Source organism: Diceros bicornis, chromosome 5 (genome assembly GCF_020826845.1).
Source record: "Diceros bicornis minor isolate mBicDic1 chromosome 5, mDicBic1.mat.cur, whole genome shotgun sequence".
Lineage (NCBI taxonomy): Eukaryota > Metazoa > Chordata > Mammalia > Perissodactyla > Rhinocerotidae > Diceros > Diceros bicornis.
The window spans coordinates 31,827,557-31,851,033 of NC_080744.1; the positions used below are offsets into that span (position 1 = coordinate 31,827,557).

Consider the following 23,477-nt stretch of genomic DNA (forward strand, 5'->3'; position numbering starts at 1 on the left):
TTTGCCTAATCACAGATAAATTTAAGGTTGTAGTGTGCCCTCCCCCCAGCATACACATTAATTCAGCAAGGGAGTTGGGGGACAGTGCAGTTTATTGGGAGGATAATTTACCCGGCTGGATGTGCCCTCTTTGACTTTAATATGAATATTTAAGTGTCAGTCTTTTGTCCATTATTACTTAATGTTTCCAGAGTTGTTCAACTTGTTCTACTTGGTGTCTTCATTAACAGAAGCAATTACTGAACATAGTAATTTGACTATATCCCTTCAATCTGAAGACAAAAGAACTGCAACAAATCATGGAACTTTACTAAAAGGTTGATTTTTCACAGCGATGTGGGTGTTGCAATTCTAAAACTATTGAAGGATTGAGCAAATTGAGCAAATGAGCAAATGATGATTCTCACTGTTGGAGAAGGCAGATACAAATATGGAATGGGACGAATCCTGTGGTATAGGATTGGAATTGCAGATGTCAATACAAACTCATTATTTTTAATAAGTATACACATGTACATATTTCTTAGTTCTGTGCACTGAAAGGGCCTGATAGCAGTAAGTATATCCTGAATACAATTCTGAGTCAGGTTCCATTCTCTACTTAATGAAACCAGGGCTCCTTGAAGAAATGGCTGACTCCTGGGCTGGGGTAGGGAGAGTAAAGATGAGCCTGGAACCTCTTTTGTACTAGGAAGTAAGGGAGCACTCAAAAAATGTTCTGGATATGTCAAAGGGTCACAGGAGTCAACTTGACGGGGCTCTCACTGCTTAAATTTGTGACAGTTTGAGCACTGACATAATGACAGTAATGGATTTTAACCAATTATTAAAATAAGAGTTCGTGAGTCCATAATGATAAGAAGTAGGTACACAAATAAATAAATATAAAGAAGGAAAAAATCTTCCTTACAGTTGAATGCCAACCAGTTGGCAGTCATCATAGTAATAACTTATTTGAGTGAGAATAATAAGTAGATGCTACAATTATTGAATGAAACCCTGATGGCCCACAGGAAATTTACATAGGCTTAAAGTCTCTTTCCCAAAATTATTAATGGTGGAGGGAAAATAGTAAATTTATAGTGGAGAAACCTGGGTGGGAGGTGGGGGGAACATTTTAACCCACTGAGCAATGTCAACATCACCAATGATGGGTTAAACATCATGTTCTCCGATGTGTTGCACCGATGACACAATATCACATCTGTGATATTCCTGCCCAAATCAAATCAAACACACAAACTAAACTGAATCTAATGAGGAAACATCAGACAAGCCCAAACTGATGGAAATTATTAAAAAAACAGGGATTGAATGTACTTTTAAGAAATGACCATGTCATCAAAGACAGACGAAAGCTGAGGACCGCCTCCCGATGAAAGGAGTCTAAAGAGACATGACAACTAAATGTGATGTGTGATCCTGGATTAGATTCTGAACTGGAAAAGAAATTTTTATAGTGAACATCATTCGGACAACTGGTAAAATTTGAGTATGGACTGTTACATAATTATATAATTATGTATTGCATAGTCACATTGTAGCAATGTTAGATTTCCTGATGTTTATATTTATTATTGTGGTTATGCAATATAATCTCCTTGTTCTTAAGAAACACCCACTGAAATATTTAGAGTTCAATGGACACGATGTCTGCAACTTACTCTGAATGGTGGAGAAAAAATATATGTGTGGGCATACACACATGCACACACACACACACACACAGCACAAATGTGGCAAAATGTTAACAATTGGGGAATGTGGGTGAAGGACATGGAGTTCTTTGTACCATTCTTGCAGATTTTCTCTAAATTTAAATTTATTTTTTTAAAAATGTTTTGTTTTTTAAAAATTTCCTTCTGGCTCCTTCCCTGATACTTAAAAAAATTATTTCTCTTCCCCCTCCCATTCAGTCTGGAGTCCTTATTGGGCAAAAATTTATGTAATCTCACACTTTACTGATGAAATGGCATGGGGGAGGTGGAAATTAGCATCACTTACAATGGGAATGAAATGACTGGGGCCCCAGCTCCTTGGGCAGTTGAAGAGGAAATGGTGCCATTTTGTTTTGTTGCGGGGTCTGTACCGCCTACAGGACCATGGTTTGAGGTTTGCCCACCTCCCTTGTCCTGGAGGGAAACGGAAGCACTTTAGTTGGCAATCTTGTCATCATTATTTTATCTTAATTTAGTCGTTGGTAACTGAGAGGAAAGGGGTAAGTCACAAGGGTATAGTGGGTTGATAACTTCTCCCTCTTAAGAGGCCAGGCCATGCAGATGTGAGTGGGATCTCCAATACAGCTGGATCTATAGAGCTAACCTGGACCATTTTCTTATTTAAATGCTTCGTATTGGACTACTGTGTGGTTAAATTTCTTTAATATCCAGAATAATGCTCATACAATACAGAAAAGCAGCCCAGTACCCACATCCTTTGCTGTAATTCCAATATTTACAGTAGACAACTGGATATTCCAATCCAGAGATTAGATACAGATTTCACAATTACAAAGAGCCAAACGTCAGCATCGCTCTCAAAGGACATTCAGCAAAGGAGCAAAGCAGAGGCCAAGAATATTGACAAAATGCTTTAACCAAAATTGTACTGAAAACAGATTCCTCGGCAAGCCATCAAATTCACAGCCGTAGAGAAACAAACCACAATATTAGCAACATAGCAGCGTTCAATAGGTAACTAGTCAAAGCTGTACATAGTTTTCCGTAGACAGAGCTTGGCAGACGGGCACAGAAGGCCTGAGATCTGAAGTCAGCCCACACCCACCAACCCACCCGCCAGGTCCCTGTAGTTTACAGTTGGATCTGTTCACTCTGAGGACCCCACCAGAGGCCCTAGTCTAAAGAGGTGTAGTTTCCCCTAGTAGTTTGAGGCATTTTTTTTTGTCTGTGTCAAGTGGCATAGGTAGTCTACAAAACTGGCTGCCTCCCAAAGCCAATGATAAAGAAGGAAGCATGGGCCTCTCAATTAATTTCACAAAAGATGAACAAAAAAGGCTAAGTCCTGGGCAATTGTGGCGTGTGAGAAGTCTGCCCCCAGCAGCTCCCCACTGACCCCCACCCCAGTTCTGCGTTACTTTTTTCTGAATTAGCTTGTTTCTCTCTCCACTGTGAACAGTGAATACCCAATATGGGCTTAAAGTGCTATTCTCTTGGAGGGATTTTCATTTTCGTCAGGAATCAAAGCCTTAAACTAAAAGAATCAACTGTTCATCTAGACTGGCAGAGCAGGTTTGCTCATGAAGTCACACCCTGTTGGCATCAGGTAAGCCTGGGAGCCTCTGTCCTGGAGAACGGAGCCAATTCATTAATATTTTCTACCAATTCTTGGCAAGTGTCAACCTGCCCTTCTCAAAGGCTCAGCACTACACTGCTTCTAAGATGTTACATTGCAACATCAAGTCCCTGCAGGGCTGGAGGAGAGGCCTGGGTTTCTACTGCCCGGAGCCACCTTGGGACTTGGCATGAGAGGCAGACTTACCCCTCAGGGGTAGGTTGAAGCTCTCCCATACTTGAGTACACACCTAATTCCCAGGACAACTAACCCAGCTCTTTTTATATCCCCTTAGCAAGAGAGGCTGAAAAAGAATTGGCCTACGTGAAGCGAATGAAGTCTGGAGATTTGTAAACACAACTGCAGATGTCCTCAAAGAGCTTCTGTCTGACAGGAGCGCTTCATCTTTAAATCCTCACCGTATACTGCACTGCCATTTTCTTTGTGGATCCTTCTTTAATTTTATGCGCTGTTTTATAGTTTCAATTTCTTGCACATTTGTTTATTTTCAGAATTATCAAAGAAACCAATTCAGTTTATGTACACAGAGATTTCAATTAAATTTGGTTTTTAACAATTCTGATACTCTAATGTATGTCGATTAATTTTGTTTTTATACATTATTGTGGCCTACATTTTGTTTTTAAAGATGAGGCTTTCATTTTGAATGACCACAGCCAGCTTCACTGGACCTCAACTGTCCCTTTTCTGGGCTTCTCATCTTTGACCGTGCATTTGGAGAGGAATGCACATATAACTCATTTCCGAGCCACGATTTGAAGGACCTATTAAAAAAAGTGAAGCCTTTCCCTCATTGTCCCTCAAATAGCACTTCTGGCTGGAGGCAGCACAGTGACCTGCTTGTGCCTGGGTATGAATTGGGGTCTGGATGAGGGAAATTGGGGCCTGCAAAAGGGCCCTGGAAGAAGTTCAAAAGCTGGAGTGAAACCAAATCTGTTTTCCACATTTTGCCTCAGGTTGCCTTGTGCAGCGATTAGAAAGACCTCTGAAAACAGTTTAAGAGAACCGTGATGAAATAGCCTGGAGAAGAGCTTTACCCAGTGAGGGGCTGTTTTACAGCTAGTCTTCCTAAGAACAGAGCATGAATAAATGGGTTCAAATGGGCACAAAATGGAATACACAATATTTGTTTGGATAAAAGGAAAAAACTCCCCCTGGTAAAAACTAAAAGACTGTGGAGACTTGATGATCTTTATTAGCAGAATAGAGGCCCCTCTCTAGGACTCAGTGTCCCATCTCAGGTTTCAGTGTCCTTCCAGACCCAGGATTGTGGGAGGAGGGATGCTTCCATGGGGACCAGCATGATTTTGGAGGGTACCAGGAATTGGCATTGGTTGTGAAAGGGAAGAACAAGAGCTTTGCTCAGATGTAGGGACAGGAAAACATACCACAGTACAGGACACGTAATAGCTGCATAATAAATACTGATCAGTTTATAAAGAGAGTCTTAGAAGCCAGTTGAATATCACTCATGTTAACACATGACACTGACTGATTCTCACTGGTATGAGACAACTTCGTAAACACATATATACTACACAAAACTCTATGACAGGTTGCCACAGGGGCAAGTTTCCACCCGGTCCCTGCTGCTCCTCACAGAAGGTTAGACAAAACTTGTCAGTCACTGCTCATTGTGAAGCAGCATGTCTCCTTTTGTGCAGGCCATGAGTCTGTCTCTTTACTTCAATGGCAAACTCCAGTGGCATCAGGTGACCTTGGTCATAGACAAGAATCATTCAGTATGGCAGCAATTGTGACAGCTGTGACTCCTTCCTTTTGGTGACGGATCTTGAGGCTTTAAAAAGTCCCCGGGGGCTCAAAATGACAGATGTCTTTTTTGAAAATTAACAAACCAGAATCAGCTCAGCCATCGTCAGAGGAACTTGATCATGGCCATTCTTGTGAGGGGAGTTAGCTTTTCAGGGGAGCTTGCTGTTCCCCGGCCAGTACAACTTCTCTTCCACTTTTTTCTTTTTCCATCGACAGAGAAGCAGCATCTTAAAGGTCTTCCTGAAGGTTCTGTTGCAGAGGGCATAGCAAATGGGGTTGACAGTGCTATTGACGTAGCACAACCAGTAGCCCAGGTGCCACAGGGTGACGGGGACACACTTGTCGCAGAAGGTGGAAACCAGGACCATGATGTTGTAAGGAGTCCATGTGATGATGAAGGCCAGGAGGATGGCACTCAAGGTCTGGGCTGCTTTCCTCTCCTTGACCAGGACCATTCTCTTCCGTTTGGTCATTTGATGGCTGAGGTTGGGATCGAGGCCTTTTGTTGAAAGGTCCTTGGATACTGGGAAGGAGCAGGGCATGATTTTCACCTTGTGACAGCCGTTGTTGGTCTCCTGAGTCCCATCAGCTTTTACCACCAATCGGAACTTATAGGCCACACATTTCTGACTCTTGGGTCTACGGGCAGCAGCTGGAGACAGGAAGTATTTTGGGGTGTCATAGTCATTTTTTTCAGTTTCAGCTTTCACAAAAGTTTCCTTGGTCTCTTCAGCACTGAATTCTTCCCTTGGGCTTTCCTTGGCCTGACTCTTGTAGACCACTTGGAAGACAGGGTCAGTGGTGGGCTTGTCCTCATCCTCTGAGGAGGGGTAGCTGCTACAGGTAGTGAGCTGCTCGGCTTTGGCCCACTCAGTGCTTGGGCCAGTGGCTTGGGATGGCTTCCCAGTGGTGGACGTGCTCCTGCGGGAGGATGACCAGGAGGCTTGGTTCCTTTCCCTCTGGGCCAGTGTGGGGCGAGGGCAGCTAAAGCAGGACCTGAGCAGAGCCTTGTGAGCTGGCTTTCTCTTGTCAGCTTCAGCCACAGAGTCAGAGCCCTGGAGATCAGCCAGGTCCTTGGTTCGCTTCTCTGTTTCCCGGTAGATTCGGCAGTAGATGATGGTCATGACAGAGACAGGGATGTAGAAGGCAGCAATGGCAGTGCCAAAAGTGATGGTGGGCTCAGAGAGGAACTGGATCTGGCACTCATCTGGTGGTACCGTCCGCTCTCCAACCAAGTACTGCCAGCAGAGGATAGCTGGCGCCCAGAGGATGAAGGAGATCAGCCAGGCCAAGCCAATCATGATGCCAGCCCTTTTAGGGGTACGCTTGGCCCGATATGTCAGAGGTCTTGTGATAGAAAAGTAACGGTCAAAACTGATCACCAGAAGGTTCATGACGGAAGCATTGCTGGCCACATAGTCCAGTGCAAGCCAAAGGTCACAAGCCAGACTCCCGAGGGCCCAGCGCCCCATGAGGATGTAGGTAGTGTAGAGGTTCATGGAAAAGATCCCAATGATGAGATCTGCACAGGCTAAGCTGAGCAGGTAATAGTTGTTAACGGTCTTCAGCTGACTATTGACTTTGAAGGAAACCATGACTAAGACGTTGCCTACGATGGTGATCAGGCTTACGACAGCAGTCACAGATGCGATGGTGATGACTTCCCACAGCCCATGGCGTTCCAAAGGCTGGTGATCTACTGGGGTGCCATTGACAGTGGTGGCATTGTGGTAAGATTCCCCTTCCATCCTGGTGCAAGAATTTACATTAGGATTAAGACAGGTTCTAGACTGTTCTCTCTTCTGCCTCACCTCTTCTTTGTCAGCACCTGGAAGAGAGGGAAACACATTAGCTCCACTCCAGCGTGAATTTCTTTCCCACTCATTGTTTATAATTTTTAACAGAATATAAAATGTGGTCACACACATATTCAGAGCAAGATGCTGAAATCTCTGAAGTTGTGATAATATTTTTATGAAGGCATCATTCCTCTGCTTTTGATGATTACCAATGCCTGAGAGTCTTTCTTGTACATGAGGCTGCTGCCATCTTGTGGTTCCAATAGGCAATTTAAAAAAAGAAGGAAAAAAAAAGAGGGCGGGGAAGATGAGGAGACAGAAGGAAAAGGAAAGAAAAGAAGTGGATTGTTGGGGAGCAGTAAAGGGAAGAAAGCAGGTGATGCTGTTACCTTAGATTGCAATGGCCTGAAGGGCAGAAACAAAAAGACAAGTTGTATCTACTCTATAGTCCAATTATTAAACATTATCAAGTTTAATGATAAATTCAATTTTTTAACATTATCAAGGCAATGTTGTGAGCCAAGAGAGTATTATGACACCTCCCTGACTTAATGCACAAACTCCCAGTGCGTACCTGGTTTTCATCTGCAGAGTTTGAAATTTGCCCCAGCTGCTGAGCATGATGACCCTCCCTCCATTCTTGAGCTATTTGCAATGTCATAAAAATATTTTAAATTATCTTTTTTTCTGATTATAAAGTAATATGCTTCTTGTAAAAGTTCAAGCAATGTCAAAATGTGGAACTTAGAAAACAAAAGTCTTCTCTAATTCCATCTTGCAGAAGTCAGTGCTAACAGTTCAATGTGTATTTTGACAGCTTTTCCCTATGCATATACTACTATTTAAATTCTATTATTTTTAAGGGTAAATTTTTAATGTTTACACTCTGAATTTTGTTTTTTATTTAACAAATCATTGTGGACATCTTTTGTATCAGTACATCTTTTGGATCAAAGCGATCTTTTTTCATTTTAATGACTGCACATTATCCTACTTAATGGATTTACTATAATTTATTTAATCAAGCCCCCATTGACAAATTTCAACTTTTCAAAATAAAAGAAAATTTTCCTTATTTATGTATTTATGTATTTATTTATTTATTTATTTATTTAGTGAGGAGGACCTGCCCTGAGCTAACATCTGTTGCCAATCCTCCTCTTTTTGCTGAGGAAGGCTGACCCTGGGCTAACATCCGTGCCCATCTTCCTTCACTTTATATGGGACGCTGCCACAGCATGGCTTGACAACGGGTATGTCGGCGTGCTCCCAGGATCCGAACTCGTGGACCCCAGGCCGCCGCAGCAGAGCGCGCGCACTTAACCGATATGCCACTGGGCCGGCCCAAATTTTCCTTTTTTAGATTAAAAATCTATGTGCATGAGGAAATGGGTACAAAAGTGTAAATGGTAAAAGATAGATCTCCCTCTCACCTCTGGCCTCCAAGCTCCGAATCCCCCTTTTCCAGAGGTAACCGGTGTTACCATTTCTTTTCTTTTCTTCCAGAGATGTAACATGTGCATGCAATGTACATTTGATGATATATGAAAAAACCATTTTAATTACAAAATTCCGGGCACCATGACGTGATGATAGATAGTGAGGGAGAAGAGCCTGTGGTGACCCTCAGAGCACACCATGTGGGCAACAGCTGCTTTGCCTAGGCCCATCTTGACCTTCTTAGATAACAGAAATTGGTGTAAAGATGACAAAGTTGTGAAGAGCTATAGATTTTCTTGGCTTTGTTTTGTATTTCAACTGTATTTTTAGATGTTTTTTTTAATGCCTCAAATTCAATATGCAATTGAATTGATAATGTCTTCTACCAGAAACCAGATTCTCCTGACTTCTTGATCTCGCACCCTTCTCCTTCACAGCCTAACAAATGCAGAGCAAGTTACCCATGAAATATCCCTCTTACGTGTCCCTTTCCATTCCTGCTGCTACCACCCTGGTCCAGCCTCCTGCTTTCTTATACCCATAACTCCTTGGTGCTATCAACGTCCAAAGACGCAAAGCAAATCCCCAGGATGCCAAGTCAGTAGACAGAGACTCCCCAGCACGTGAAAAGACCAAAGTTACTCTACACCCTACAATTCTCTGGGCAAATTCTGTAGCAGACTCTTTCTAGTTATCAGATCTAAGTCACACAGTGCAAGAAAGGGCCTACAGAGACTCCTTCCTTTCTCCTTCGTTCCTTCTTTCCTCCCCCAAATATTTATTGAATGTCTTTTATGTGACAGACTCTAATGCTAGGGATACCATGGAACAAGACACTAGTGGGGATATAGATAAATGAACAAGTAGTAAATATCAGGGGGTCAATACTGCATGCCATAGGGGCACATGAAAAAGACGTCTAAGCCTGTCCAGTGCGGGTAGTAGAAAGACTTCCTGAGGAAGAGATGTCTAAGCCAAGACTTGAAGTGGGAATGGGCTTTAGCTAGGCAAAAGGCGGGGGTGGGGGTGGGCTCGGGAAAGAGTATTTCAGCCTCAGAGGGGAAGAGCTTGGTTGTAAGCCCAGAGGCAAAAGGAGGCATCAAGTTGGAGGAAGCCTGAGAAGTGACAGGTAAGACTAGAGAGGTTGAGGGGGTGAGGTAGGAGGGACAGGAGCAGACTTGAGAGAAGAGTCTGCTTTCTGGGAGAACTGTGTCAGCTATTTCCAGACTTCCCAACTGCTCTGAAGGTGTCCCGACATCCAGGCTGTGGGGATCATTAGTCTGGAGAAGGGTAATAAAGTGGACTGACTGCTTGCTGAATTTTTCTAATCAAGTCTCCAAAATAGAAATAAATGGTGTTTGGAAAGGATTTAATTTTTTTTTTTTTTTTTTTTTTTTTTTTTTTTTTTTTTTGTGAGGAGATCAGCCCTGAGCTAACATCCGCCACTCCTCCTCTTTTTTTGCTGAGGAAGACGGCCCTGGGCTAACATCTGTGCCTATCTTCCTCCACTTTATATGGGACGCCGCCACAGCATGGCTTACCAAGCAGTAGCGTCGGTGCGCGCCCGGGATCCGAACCAGCGAACCCCGGGCCGCCGCAGCGGAGCGCGCGCACTTAACCGCCTGCGCCACCGGGCCGGCCCCAGGATTTAATTTTTCCACTTAATTTTATTAGAAGTTAGTGAGCAATTTATGAAAGATTTTGGGAATTTGGGTGTGCAAGTTCTCCTGTGAAAGCATGTGTATAACTGTTGGTTTATCCTCTCTGACCTTTTTCCTCATTTGCAAAAATAGGATAAGGAAATTGGACTACGGAATCTAAGATATCTACGTTTTTATGATCTTGTATATTACATAGTGTGATGGTTAATTTTATGTGTCAACTTAGCTAGGCTCTGGTATCAAGTTGTTTGGTCAAACACTGAGTATAGATGCTGCTGTGAAGGTGTTTTTTATTTATTTATTTATTTATTTATTTTCCCCCCAAAGCCCCAGTAGATAGTTGTATGGTCATAGCTGCACATCCTTCTAGTTGCTGTATGTGGGACGCGGCCTCAGCATGGCCGGAGAAGCGGTGCGTGAGTGCACACCCGGGATCCAAACCCGGGCCGCCAGCAGCAGAGCGCACACACTTAACCCCTAAGCCACGGGGCTGGCCCCATGAAGGTGTTTTTTAGATGTGACTAATATTTAAATCAGTAGACTTTGAGTACAGCAGATTATCCTCCGTAACAGGCGTGGGACTCTCCAATCAGTTGAAGGCCTTAAGGAAAAAGACTGAGGTCCCCAGAAGAAGGAATTCTGCCTCTTGGGATTCAAGACTACAACACTGACTCCTGCTGAAATGTCCAGCCTGCTGGCCTGCACTCACATTTCAGACTTGCTAGGCCCCACAATCCTTAAAAACCTCTCTCTCTCTTTCTCTTTCTCTCTCTCACTTTCCGTGATAAACAGAATAAACACTTTGAGAAATGGAAAAGAAGATCATTTACGGTGACAACATCATCTCATAATCGTGCAACTGAATCTGGCACTGGGCAGCTTCAGGTTCAAAACCTAGTTCCATTACTTACCGTATGACTTTGGACATGTTGCTTAACCTCTTTAAGGCTCAGATTTTTAAATTTTAAGGTGGAAATACTGAGTCCTTACTGCATAGGATTGTTTTAAGGATTAAACAAGATAATCCACGTTTAGAGTTTCACACAGTGCCTGACACAGGGGAATGTTCATTACAAAGTAGCAATCTGGCAAGAAGGTGTGGGTCTGAAGCCTGGTCTATCAAGGGACAAGGTGGAATAAAACGATGAGGCAATGCTTCCGTGGCCTTGAGCTGGCTGTTGTAGATGCTTCACGGTCCTAATGATCCTTTTCCCCATCGTTATTGAAGTTGGTGCTCTCCGTCTAGGGGCATAACAATCGGTCCCAACCACTGAAGCAGAATAACCTTGAAGAGACCCAAGGGCAACAGTCTTCCACAAAGTCACCTCATTAGAACAGGGCTCCTTCAGGATACTTGATTGAAAATAACGGTTCCGTAGTCAAATAAGTTGAGAAAATACCATATATTACATAAAGCTCTCAGAGAGTTAGAAAACACGTGAGCCCAGGGAAGGCTGAGGGGTCCTTGAGGTCAAAGACACTGTTTAATTTGGTTTAACCCAGAGGTGGCTTAGTGAATCTAAGCTTTTTCAGAGGAACATCCGTTAGCATCCCGTGGAATCCATGGGTCGCACTTGGGAAATGCAGTTTAGCAGGAAACATACTGAACTGGGAGTATGGAGATTTCAGTTTTCATTTTGGCTAAAATCTTGTGATTTGAGACAAATCTCTGGGCCTCAGTTTCCCCATATATAACATTAAGAGATTGGAATTGATGATTTATCCTTTAAAATGTTTTTGGGCTTTTCCTGTAGACTCACAATGGGAAACATTGGACACTGCATGAATTTTAGACCTCAACTTGCCTCTGTTCTCAGCTGGGGAAACAGCAGTGATTTGGCTGCTCTGGAAGTCAGTGTAGTGAAAGCAGCTCTCAGCTAATTTGAGTCCTCAGTTTTTTCATCTGTTCAACAGGTATAACGGTGTCTGCTCTACCTACCTTACAGAGTTGTTTTGAGGACTCCCAAAGGAGATAATGTAAGGAACCCACCAAGTCCTATTCTAATGTCAGTTTGGAGTTTTAATTATTATACAATGTAGGGTTAGTTTAGGTAAGTGGATCTCATCACAGGTGGCTCGTTAGAATCGTCCAGGAGCCCCATGTCTGAGCCCCGCCAGACCTGTTAACTCAGAATCTCTGTGGGAGAGACTTGGGCATCATGCAGTTTTGAAATTCCTCAGGTGATTTTCATGTGCAGCCAGGGTGGAAAACCAGTGACTTCTCTAGAACCTCGCGATTCAAGGTGCAGTCGATAGATGGGTAGTATTGGCACCACCTGGGAGCACATTAGGAATTTAAAAAAATCCCGAGGACTAGAATCAGTGTTCCTCAAAACGTAACATGCTTATGAACTACCTGGAGGATCTTGTTCAATTGCAGGAGGATGGGGCTTGCAATTCCACATTTCTCAAAAGCTCCCGAGCGCTCTCTATGCTGCTGATCCATGAACCGTACTTTAAATAGCAAGCCTAAGGATAATTTCTGAACTTCCTAGAAAAGGGGAACCGTAGCTTACAAAGGTGCTGTGGAAAATGGTATTTTTCCACTTGAAATGTGCAATACCATTTGGATCCCCCTCTGCCTTCCAAGGAGATTTATTTTATTTCTCTTGTTTGAAATTAATACATATTTCCTTTCCTGCTTTGCTTCCACCTGTCCTTTCCATTTTTTTTTCTTTTTGCCTCATTTTTGAGAGAATGATTTTTCCTGGTTCCTAAGCTGCTGGGAACGGACGGATCTTTCCACAGACAAAGGCATTTGGGACACGATGTGGGTTCCATGACTGAAACATTGATTTCTTTTTGTGCACGATAGTTGAGTGTGAAAACTGAGTTTCAGGCATGATAGTCTTCCACAATAAACTTTTTGAATCATTTAAAAGTTTTTGAGTAAAAGATTGTGTTTATGGGGGGGCTAACACTGGCTTTTAGGGTTGCAAAGGCAAATGAAATATAAATGGTTATCTGGGAGATGAGAATTCTTATGAGGTCTTATTTGGTTACTCAAATTTTAAAAGTTCCCATTTTTCATCACAGTGTTGATAGTATGTTTATTTCTTGGGTGCCAGCATCAGCAGAAAGCAAATCATCATCCCTGTTTATTTTCCACCACTGAACAGAAGACAAAGAATCCCAGAGTAATAAAAGTCTCCTTGTTCCCAACCTTGGCAGATTGCCTCTTGCTTCTTTGTTGTCAATAAATTAAAAATGAAGCAAAACCACATAAAACCCAGAAAAGGTAAAATACTGTGTACCAAATGAATTCTTTTCCCTGGGGAGGGGCCTTGATGACTTCTAAGACTGCACAAGATGAGCTTAGACCTTACTTTTCTGAAATACCTTTTTTCTGAGAAGCTTTATGCCTGAGCCACTCTTCATTGTTTCTATAGCAACCACAGTGGAAAACTTGAATAGCATCTACAATCCAGTGATATCAGGACATCATCATAACCAGACATGCTGTTATGGAGAGTATTCATGAGCTGCTCTCCCACTCCCACCTTCCTTTTCAGGGATAAATCAAGAGAAAGCAAGCTTAAACACACATGGTAACATCTGGTCAGGTATCAGGAAGAACTTCCAATAACAGAATGTATGAGTAAGAGAGGTTCTAGATTTCTCTATTGGTTTCTATTTTAAAGGAAGGTCTATCTAACACCTTTTTTTTTTTTTTGTTTGCTGAGGAAGATTCGCCCTGAGCTAACATCTGTGCCAATCTTCGTCTATTTTGTATGTGGGATGCTGCCAGAGCATGGCTGACAAGTGGTGTAGGTCCTTGCCTGGGATCCGAACCTGTGAACCCTGGGCTGCTGAAGCAGAGTACATGGAACTTAACCACTAGGTCATGGGGCCAGCCCCCACATCTATCTAACATCTGTTGATTGGCAGAATAGAATGCTGTCCAAAAACATATGGTGATTAAGAAATGACTTCTCAATGTCACTGAAGCAATAATATCTGGAGTAAAATTTTATTTTATTTTTTATTTTTTTTGTGAGGAAGATCAGCCCTGAGCTAACATCCATGCCCATCTTCCTCTACTTTATATGGGACGCTGGCACAGCATGGCTTGCTGAGCAGTGCGTCAGTGCGCACCCGGGATCTGAACCTGCGAATCCCGGACCGCCACAGCGGAGTGTGCGAACTTAACTGCTGTGCCACAGGGCCAGCCCCCTGGAGTAGACTTTTAATGCGACGTTTTTAAAAACATGTTCTGTGTTCACCACGGTGCTAGATGCTGTGGAGCATATAAAAGAGATATACAGCAGTCCTCGAAGTGAGGGAGTTACTCTTTTATGGTTCTAAGAAAAAGAGAATATAAGAATTAAGTTGAGCTTTTATACCACAGTTATGTGACAGACAAGTCTATTATGAGGACATCAAATGATTGTATTTTCATTGTAGGGAGGAAAACAGCAGTGGGATTGCTGTACATGAAGGCAGAAACTGGAGCCTGCATGCACTGTGCCCCTCAGGCCTTGCAGTTGCCTAGGTGGGTCGCCTCTGCTGGGATCAGTCTTGTCTTGTTATGCCAGAGTACCGGGCAAATATCATTTTCTATGTGTGCCATGACATGAAGAGGTCTGGGAAGTACTACTACAAACGGATTTATGTGAGAATCTGGAAGTCCAGAAGCTCTTGCTTGTATTGTCCAAGTCTTCCCAACAGACTTGAAGGCATGCATTATATATGCATCTTTGAATTCCCAAGGATAGTGTTTTGTTCTGGAAGCAACAATAAGACAACGTTTCAAGGAGGGAGGAGTGATCAATTATATCAAATGAGGCTGACAAGACAAGAAAGATTAGGACTGAGACCTGACTACTGGATTTAGCTCCACAGAGAGTGCAGTGATACAGTGATCAGTCATCTTGGTGAAGTGGGAAGCATGAAAGCCCTGTGGAGTGGATTAGAGTGAAGGGGAGGAGAACTGCAGACAGGGCTATAGATGACTGCTCTGGGGAGTTTTGCTATAAAAGGGAGTAGAGAAATGGGGCAGAAGCTGGATTAGGATATGGGGCCAAGAGTTTAAAAAAAAAAAAGTGGAAATATAGCATGTCTGTATGGTAATGTGAATGATCCATTAGAAGGTAAAAACTGACGTGTAGGAGAGTGAGGGTGGTTGCTGGAAAGATGTCCTCAGGTAGGTGTGCAGGGATGGGACCTAGTACAATAATACAGCCATTGGCCTCGCACTGGAGCAGAGACCCCTGTGCAGTAACAGGAGAGGAGGCAGGGTACATGGGTACAGATGTAGGTAGGCTGTGCGTTGTAGTAACGGCAGTGGTGGAAATTCTCTTCTGAGTGCTTCTATTTCTCTGTGCAATAGAAAGCACGGTCAGCAGCTGAGAGTGGGGACAGAGGGAGAGAGGAGAAGGGATCAGGTCATGAATTCTGTATGTTAGGAGCTTGCTCCAGTCTTTTTGGGGAGTTCTCTACTCCTGACTCCAGCTCTAGAGGCCCAAGCACCATTGTGACCTGACGGGCGGTTCACTTGCCCTTCATCGTCACCAGGTTACAGGCTGGGGATTCTGGCCTGAAAGGATAGCTCCTGCTATAGTCCCTCCCCCTGCAGCCGACGAGCAACCCTCAGTAGTGGATGCAGCTGCTCAAAAGGCATGGTAAATAAAAAGCCATCTTTTTGAGAGATCTTAGTGTTCCCCAGTTTGCACTGTTCATATCCTAAGCATCAGAAATCAACTAAATTGTAGAAAACCTGCCTGCCTATGAAGAGAGGAATCAGGAAGATGCATTTGTTCCGTGAAAATTGTATTTGCAAGGGGACAGTGCCTTTTTTTTTTTTTAAGTCCTATCATAACATCTTTTTCCATTAAACAGTAAGAGCTTATAAGATCCATGGTCTTGGACTAGGAATTATGAAGTTTTTGTGATGTCTGAATGCTTAGATACTACCTTGAGACAGCGGTTCTCCAACTTGAGCATGCATCAGAATCACCTCATGGGGGTTTGTTAAACCGCTCATTGCTGGGCCTCATCCCTAGAGTTTCTGATCCTGGGGTGAGGCCTGAGAATTTGCATTCCTAAAAGTTCCCAGGTGATGTTGTGCTGCTAGTCCACCTTTTGAGAACTGTTGCTTTAAGGAATTGGCTCCCTTTTTTAAAAAAAATAAATTAGGTCATATATATTTAAAAATATGCAAAAAGTGCAGTTTATTTTCCTAAGGAGATACCTCTATAATTCAGCACTTTGTTTTGATATCTCATGAGTACTGCCTAAGGGAAAATTGAATTTCTTATTCATGCAATGGCATATGTTTAAAATCAGGACTATCATGGAAAAGCAATACCAGAAAATCCTCCTTCCCTTTGTTATTTATCAAATCAAAAGGTCTCTGGTTTCTTGCAGTGCAGAAGGTATGTGTGCGGCATTTTCATCCTTGGTGACGAGACACTTTTTCCATGTGGGTCAGAATCAAATGAGGGAAGCATACTCAACACCCTGGTTAAAGGAACGTCTGCTAGTGGTGTCCTCCAATCAGGACATGTTAGCAGGGGACCTCAGAATTCTCCATATCCTAAACACTCCTGGTGGAGCTGAAAAAACCTTGAATTAACAGATGGGGGTGGTGGTGGCGGGGGTGGGGGGAGTAACACAGTCCCTGGACGTCTGATGGCATCTGCAGCATCGATTTAAGGACACAGATTCTGAAACCAGATTGTGCAGGTATGAATCCCAGTTCCGTCACTTATTGGCTTGAGCAAATTATTTAACTCCTTTGTGACTCAGTTTTCTTATCTGTAAAATGGGAATAATAATAGTATTTATTGCATAGCAATATTATGAATATTAAATGAGTTAGTATGTGTAGTGCTTAGAATAGTGTCAGGCACAAAGTAAATGTTAAGTAAATGTTAGCTCTCACTATCCACAAACAAGTCTATCTGTAAAACAAGCACAATTGGGCCTGCCCTGTGGCTTAGCGGTTAAGTGCGCGCGCTCCGCTGCTGGAGGCCCGGTTCGGATCCCGGGCGTGCACCGCTTCTCCAGCCATGCTGAGGCCGCGTGCCACATACAGCAACTAGAAGGATGTGCAGCTATGACATACAACTATCTACTGGGGCTTTGGGGGGAAAATAAATAAATAAATAAAATCTTAAAAAAAAAAAAAATAAAACAAGCACAATAGTACCTTTCAGTAGTGTTAGTTTTTTTTTAACTGCAGTAACTGGTTTATAACATTTTATAAATTTCAGGTGTACATCATTATACTTCTATTTCTGTGTAGATTATATCACGTTCACCACCCAAATACTAATTTAAATCCATCACCAGACACATGTGCCTAATCATCCCTTTCGACCTCCTCCCTCTCAGTAGTTAGTCTTTAATTGACCATTAAGTGAAAATATCAGGCATAGTGAATGTGCCCTAATGAAGATGGCTTAGTCTGAAACCCACTGATCTTTCCAACCTAAATTTTGGAGGCTTCTTGAGGGTTACATAGATTGATTTGTGCTAGTGGTTCTCATCCAGGATGACTTTGCCCCTCAGGGGACATCTAGCAAAGTGTGGAGACATTTTTGGTGTCACAGCTGGAGGGAGGAGGGTTGCTAGTGGGTAGCAACTAGTGGGTAGAGGCCGGGATGCTATTAAACATCAAAGCACAGGACAAGCCAACATCACAAAAAATTAGCCCTAAATGTGTCAAAGTTGAGAAACCCTGGTTTGTGCTATTGTCTGGTATGAGATTAATATGTGGACGTACATCTTGGTGAGAGCTCAAACTGGTGGTGTGTTGGTGAATATTTAACAACCTGTTGCTGCTCCCTCTCCCCAACAAAGCCCTGATTTGCCAGTTTCTGTGGTGTAAAAATTCCCACCATGGCCTGTTTCAAGTTACCAACTTTATGCCACTGGACATAAAATTAGGAAGAGATAATGTACCCAACCATTATCGTTCCCGGCCACATGTGGGATGGGATCCCAGGCTGTCCAATGGGTTCTTAAAAATGCCTTTCAGGGCCCGGCCCAGTGGCATAGCGGTTAAGTTCGCATGTTCCACTTCAGCGGCCCGGGGTTCACCTGTTCACATTCTGGGCTTGGACATACTCTCCGCTCATTAAGCCATGCTGAGGCGGCGTCCCACGTAGAAGAACTAGAAGGACCTACAACTAGGATATATAACTATGTACTTGGGCTTTGGGGAGAAAAAGAGGAAGATTGGCAACACATGTTAGCTCAGGGCCAATCTTCCTAAAAAAAATTGCCTTTCATATCTGTCTGTATCTCCTGTTAGCTCCTTTACGGTGTGCAGAGTAAAGGATAAAATTCTTGTTACTACTTCCATCTTCCTGTTTAGTGTTTCTCTAGGGGTGGGATTATTGAATTTGAGAGTTTAGCATGGGGATGAACAACTTAATCCTGAGTGCTACTGACAGTCTTAATTTTACAAGTAGAGACAAAGAAAAAAATGGAGAAAAATTGGGTGTGGAGGAATAAAAAAAAGGGAAAGCCTGAAAAGGAGAGAGAAAACTGATGTACTGTGTAGGACGTAATAATGTCTACTGACAAAAATGTTAACTATTAACACAATGAAGTAACACAGAAAAACACAGAATACAATGGTAAAAAATACTATTTTCCTGACAACCTTCCCTGCCATTTCCTCCCCCAACCTGTATTCTGACTAATGGCATCATTAACCACCCGGTCAATCAAGCTAGAAACCTGGGCATCACCTCTAACTTCTTACCCCTAATGTCCCCACTCACAACCGGATACAAAGTCCTATCAAGTCTCCCGTCTTCTATCTGTCACATCATCTGCCTCCTTGGCTCTTGACTTAATTCAGGCACTAATTATTTGTGGCTTGGGCTATTCCAACAGCTTCCCAACGGCTCTGCCTATTATTCTCACTCTCCTCCAGAGAATGATTTTCTGAGTGCAGTGGTTAAGAGCATCAACTCTGAAGCCAGACTGCCCTGGGTTCTCATCATTCCATGACTTACTAGCTGTGTGACCTTGGACGTTACCTAACATCTCTGTCTTAGATCCCTCATCTGTAAAACAGGGATGACGCTAGTACTCCTCATAGGGCTGCTGTGAGGTTAAATGAAGTGCTATATGGGAAGTTATTAGAATCGCGCTCTTACTGTTTAAAACTGTGTTTCTCTCCAGTTTACAATCCTTCAGTGGTTCTTCTGCCTGGGAAGCTCCCCTACTCCCACTTATCAACCAGGCAACCTCCTGCTCAACCATCAGGACTGGGCTCAAGGGGCTATTTCTTATGAAGCTGTGGGTGACTCATTTAGGCAGTTTAACTTTTCTTCCTTTGGGCCTTCACCTTGGTCCTCACTGCACTTAGCACACGAGTATGATAATCTGTTTACAGGGTTTTCTTCCTTGTGGGAAGTGAGCTACTTGAAGGCAAGGATGGTGGCTTTTTTTTTTTTTTTAATTCTTGAGGACCAAGCACTGCGCCTGACACAGAGTAGACAATTAGAAGCAAGGGATAGTGTTAACTACATATGGATATAAGGGGCCAGAAAGGACTGGGAAAGAAGAAAACATTTGTTTTGCTACACTGATTGCACAATGGACGTTTTAGCCCTTGTTTTTATTATTTTCATGTGGTGTCTGTAATACAAAGCTAAAAACGGCTCGAGTATGGGTATAACCAATTGCCCTTCTTCCCCTTGGTTAACATAGGCTGGATCTATAAAATGAACTACTACTTAGCAATAAAAGGGAACAAAATATTAACTCATAAAACATGGATGAGTCTCAAAAACTTTCTACTAAATAAAATAAGCAACACACACACACACACACACAAGGATACACTGCAGTGAGCCTGCCTGAGTTAGAATGCCAGTTCCCATTACCTCCCTGTGTCACATAAGACAAGGTGTTTAGCTCTTCTAGGGCTGTTTCCTCATCTGCAAAACAAGGATGACAGTAGTACCCACGTCACAGGGCTCTTAGAATTAAATGCTCCTGTGCTCACTAAGTGCGAACTAAAGTAGTCAGTTCTACAAAAATTCCCTTCAGGACCTCGAAGCCCCTTCTGTCATTACCAGCTCTGCACTGTTCTCCCTACCCCCAGCTGCTGGCTGCAGTCCACACCTCCCACCTGGGACCCACCGCCTTTTCCTCCATATCTCCTCCTGAACCCCGAATTTAGTATAATTTAAATAATTACACACATTCTTGAAAATCAGGAGAGTAAACAGGAAAAAAAGAAAAATTAACTCACTAGAAGTCTCACCAGGTAACCACTGCTAACATTTTGGTAGATACTTTCTTAGACCTTTTCTTATGCAAATACACCCATACTTGTCTGTCTTTTTTTAACAAAAACGAGTTCATATTATACAAATTGTTTATGTTTTATAGCCCATGCTTTTACTCACCACGGTCCCTCCCCCAGACTCACCCTGCCCCCCCCTGCCAGCTCCCACTGAGTGCGCCCGTCCTCTGCACCCCCCAGCCCCCCCGAGCCCCGGTTCCGGCCCCACCTGCCAGCCCCGGGCCGCCCCGCCCCCGCCGCGGCCGCCTTCCCTCCCCGGCCCCGCACCCCGCGCTCGCAGCCACCGGTGGCCCGTCGCTCGCGGCTCCTCCGTGCGGCCCGTTTCCGGTGGGGCGAGGGCGTCTCGGCGGCGGCCCGGCTCCGCGCGCTCGGCACCGCCGGCGGCGGCCAGATGCAGGCGGAGCGAGGAGCTCGGGGCGGCCGCGGACGCCGGCCCGGGCGCGGCCGGCCCGGCGGAGATCGTGACCGCGAGCGGGCGGGGGCCGCCGGGGCAGCAGCGAGAGGCGGCGGCGGCGGGGACGGAGGCGGCCGCCGGGGCCGCGGCCGGGGCTTCCGCGGCGGCCGCGGAGGCCGAGGAGGAGGCGCCCCGCGAGGCGGCCGCCGGGAGCCAGCAGGCCGGGGCGCCTGGGCCAGCGTGCCGGTGAGAGGCCACGGCTGGGGGTCGGGGCCGCGGCCGCGTGGAAGAGGGGCCGGTGGCGTCCGGCCCGCGAGTCAAGAGGCGGGAGTGCCGTGCCGGGCGCGCGCGAGCCGGGCGGCGGCGGCGCCTGCGCGGGACGGGCGGAGGGCGGCGGGGGCGCGCGCCGGGTGTGCACGTGGCGCGTGCGTGTGCGAGCCCCTCGCGGGCTCCCCGCGCGGCTGGCCATGGAGGGTGTGGTCTGTGGGCTTCCGCAGCCTGCCCAAGGGGTCCTGGGTCCGTTATGGTTCAGAACGCACGGCCGAGGCTGTGTGTCCGGGCTGCAACTCTGGGGGGCTTTTGGGTTCGGATAGGGTGTCAGTGTGATTAACCCTGGTGGGGTGGGGGCGCGGCCAGGGCTGGGTCTCCATATGCTGAGACTTGGGCAGCCTCACACTACTAGGCAGCCACACCCTAGTATAAGCGTCACACTACTGCTTATAGCTACTGTTATAAGAAGGGAAGGGATTTTTGGTCTGTTCACTGCCTGTGCAGTTCGTGGCACACAGTAGGCGCATAATAAATGTGTTACTGAATGAAAGAATGCCAGGACGGACTGGACTCTAGAGTATTTGGAAGCAGGATCAGATGCACAGTTCTCTCTTTTTTTAAATAGCGTGGTTTTCTTTTATTATATATGTGTAGGAATCAGGGGTCGCTGGCCTCCGCCTGCCTGAATTTTCAATCTGTAAATGTTTCAGCGGTCAGGTCTGAGTTTTAATAGCAATATGACTGGTCTTATTCACACATTCACAGAAGGAAATTTCTTACAGCTCAGAGCAGGGAATGATATGGAGCATATCACTAACTCTACTGACATCCCAGCTCAAGGAGGTAGATTACTGTCTTTATGAGCCATTCTGCTGTTATTTTAACATTTGTAGCACAAAATGTACAAAACTGTCTTTATATTTTGAATTCTCATGCACGTAGATTAAAAAGTTATATTTTCTGATTGAGGGAAAATTTCCTATTACTGAAATATTTATAATATCATAAGGGCATATAGTAGGTAAGATATCCCTAAAGATAGTAGTAGTGTACAGAAATACAGAGTTGGAAAAAAATTATAAAACTTAAAATTAGTGTGACATATTTAACCTTGTTAGGATTAAGGTGGGTAATAAGTAAAATTTGAGTGAGGTGTGAAGAAATTCTTAGGGTGAGTTTACCAGAAAATGAAGGAGACTCAGATCTGTCTAGTGTACACTATATATCACATTTTGTCTTTATAACATTATTTTATGTGTATATTTATGTGAAACTTTATATAAACTTTATTTTTTAAGAAACTTAAAGTTGTTTAAACAATTTTATATATATAAAGTCTTGAGTTTTACAGATTCATTGACTTGCATAAGCTGTCATAGCTGGTGGCAGAGCTGGGATGTACACCAGGCTGCTCGACTCCACTATGTTTTATCTCTTACATTTTTGTCAACCAGTCACTGCTTTACTGAGAACAGAGTAGACACTCCTTGGCTGCAGGGATGATGTTTTAATAGTAATTGTAGTAACGGTACCTTTGATACTTACTAAAGTGTCTGGCACACAGTCCTTTAATAACAAGTGTCTTTGACTTGTTGAATTGAGTGAATGAAGGTGCTTCTGTCTTACTCATCTCTGTTGAACTAAATTGAGTAAAATAATGGTATATCATTTAGAGAATGAACAGTATATTTTTTTGACTTGTGCTAATATTGTAACTGATTCTATTAAAATGTTAGGCTTTTATCCTTTTTTGGACTGGTCTTAAAAATTCCATCGTAGGGGCCAGTGTGGTGGTTTAGTGGTTAAGTGTGCGCGCTCTGCTGCGGCGGCCTGGGGTTCTGATCCCAGGCGCACACCGACACACTGCTTGTCAGGCCATGCTGTGGCGGCGTCCCATATAAAGTGGAGGAAGATGGGCACGGATGTTAGCCCAGGGCCAGTCTTCCTCAGCAAAAAGAGGAGGATTGGCAACGGATGTTAGCTCAGGGCTGATCTTCCTTACAAAAAAAAATTCCATCTTATGTTTTCTGTTGGGATTTTCTCTCTTCACAGTTTAGTGATTCAGTGTGTCAGTGTATGTCAATGATTGGCACAGGGCCTGGGGCATAAATGACAGCTGCAGCTGCCACCGCTTCTACCACTGTTACTGCCACCATCATATTTTTAGGCAAAGCTGGATGAAGAGATGTTGGCAAGATTATTCCTTCATTTTGGTTTGTGTTGGTGACCTCTGAGGTCGCTTTCACTTCTCAGATTCTCAAGTACTGTTCGAATTTAGGCTTGCTAAGAATGCTATTCTTGGTGCCTAGAGATTAAGTGGGACAGGATTGATTGCCTGCGTGAGGCCTCTTTGTTCTGTTCTCATATCCCATGGCACATTTGTGCCCCAAATGGAGATTAACTGAAATGATTAGAAAGAAATTCATGATGGAGTTTTAGCTGTGTAAGGACCAGTTGCATAACTCCAGAGTTTAATACTGTTTATACCCTTTGCCTTCTGCTTTTTGTTGTTAGTGCCGTTGAGTCGATTCTGACTCCCGACCCTGTGTGCAGCAGAG

General features: G+C 44.1%; 2 protein-coding genes across 2 annotated transcripts in view; one reads left to right on the plus strand and one right to left on the minus strand.

The window, feature by feature from the left end:
- Positions 1-5,234: 5,234 nt before the first annotated feature.
- Positions 5,235-6,854, minus strand: CHRM5 (cholinergic receptor muscarinic 5). Its single transcript, XM_058540444.1, has one exon. The coding sequence runs from the start codon at positions 6,831-6,833 to the stop codon at positions 5,235-5,237; it is 1,599 nt and encodes a 532-aa protein (XP_058396427.1). The 5' UTR covers positions 6,834-6,854.
- Positions 6,855-12,326: 5,472 nt separating this feature from the next.
- The window catches only part of AVEN (apoptosis and caspase activation inhibitor), a 174,519-nt gene continuing 163,368 nt past the window's right edge, over positions 12,327-23,477 (plus strand). Inside the window, exons 1-2 of the mRNA XM_058540530.1 lie at positions 12,327-12,436; positions 20,436-20,895. Of these exons, the coding sequence (XP_058396513.1) occupies positions 12,327-12,436; positions 20,436-20,895 (570 nt within the window). The remainder of the gene's footprint in view (positions 12,437-20,435; positions 20,896-23,477) is intronic.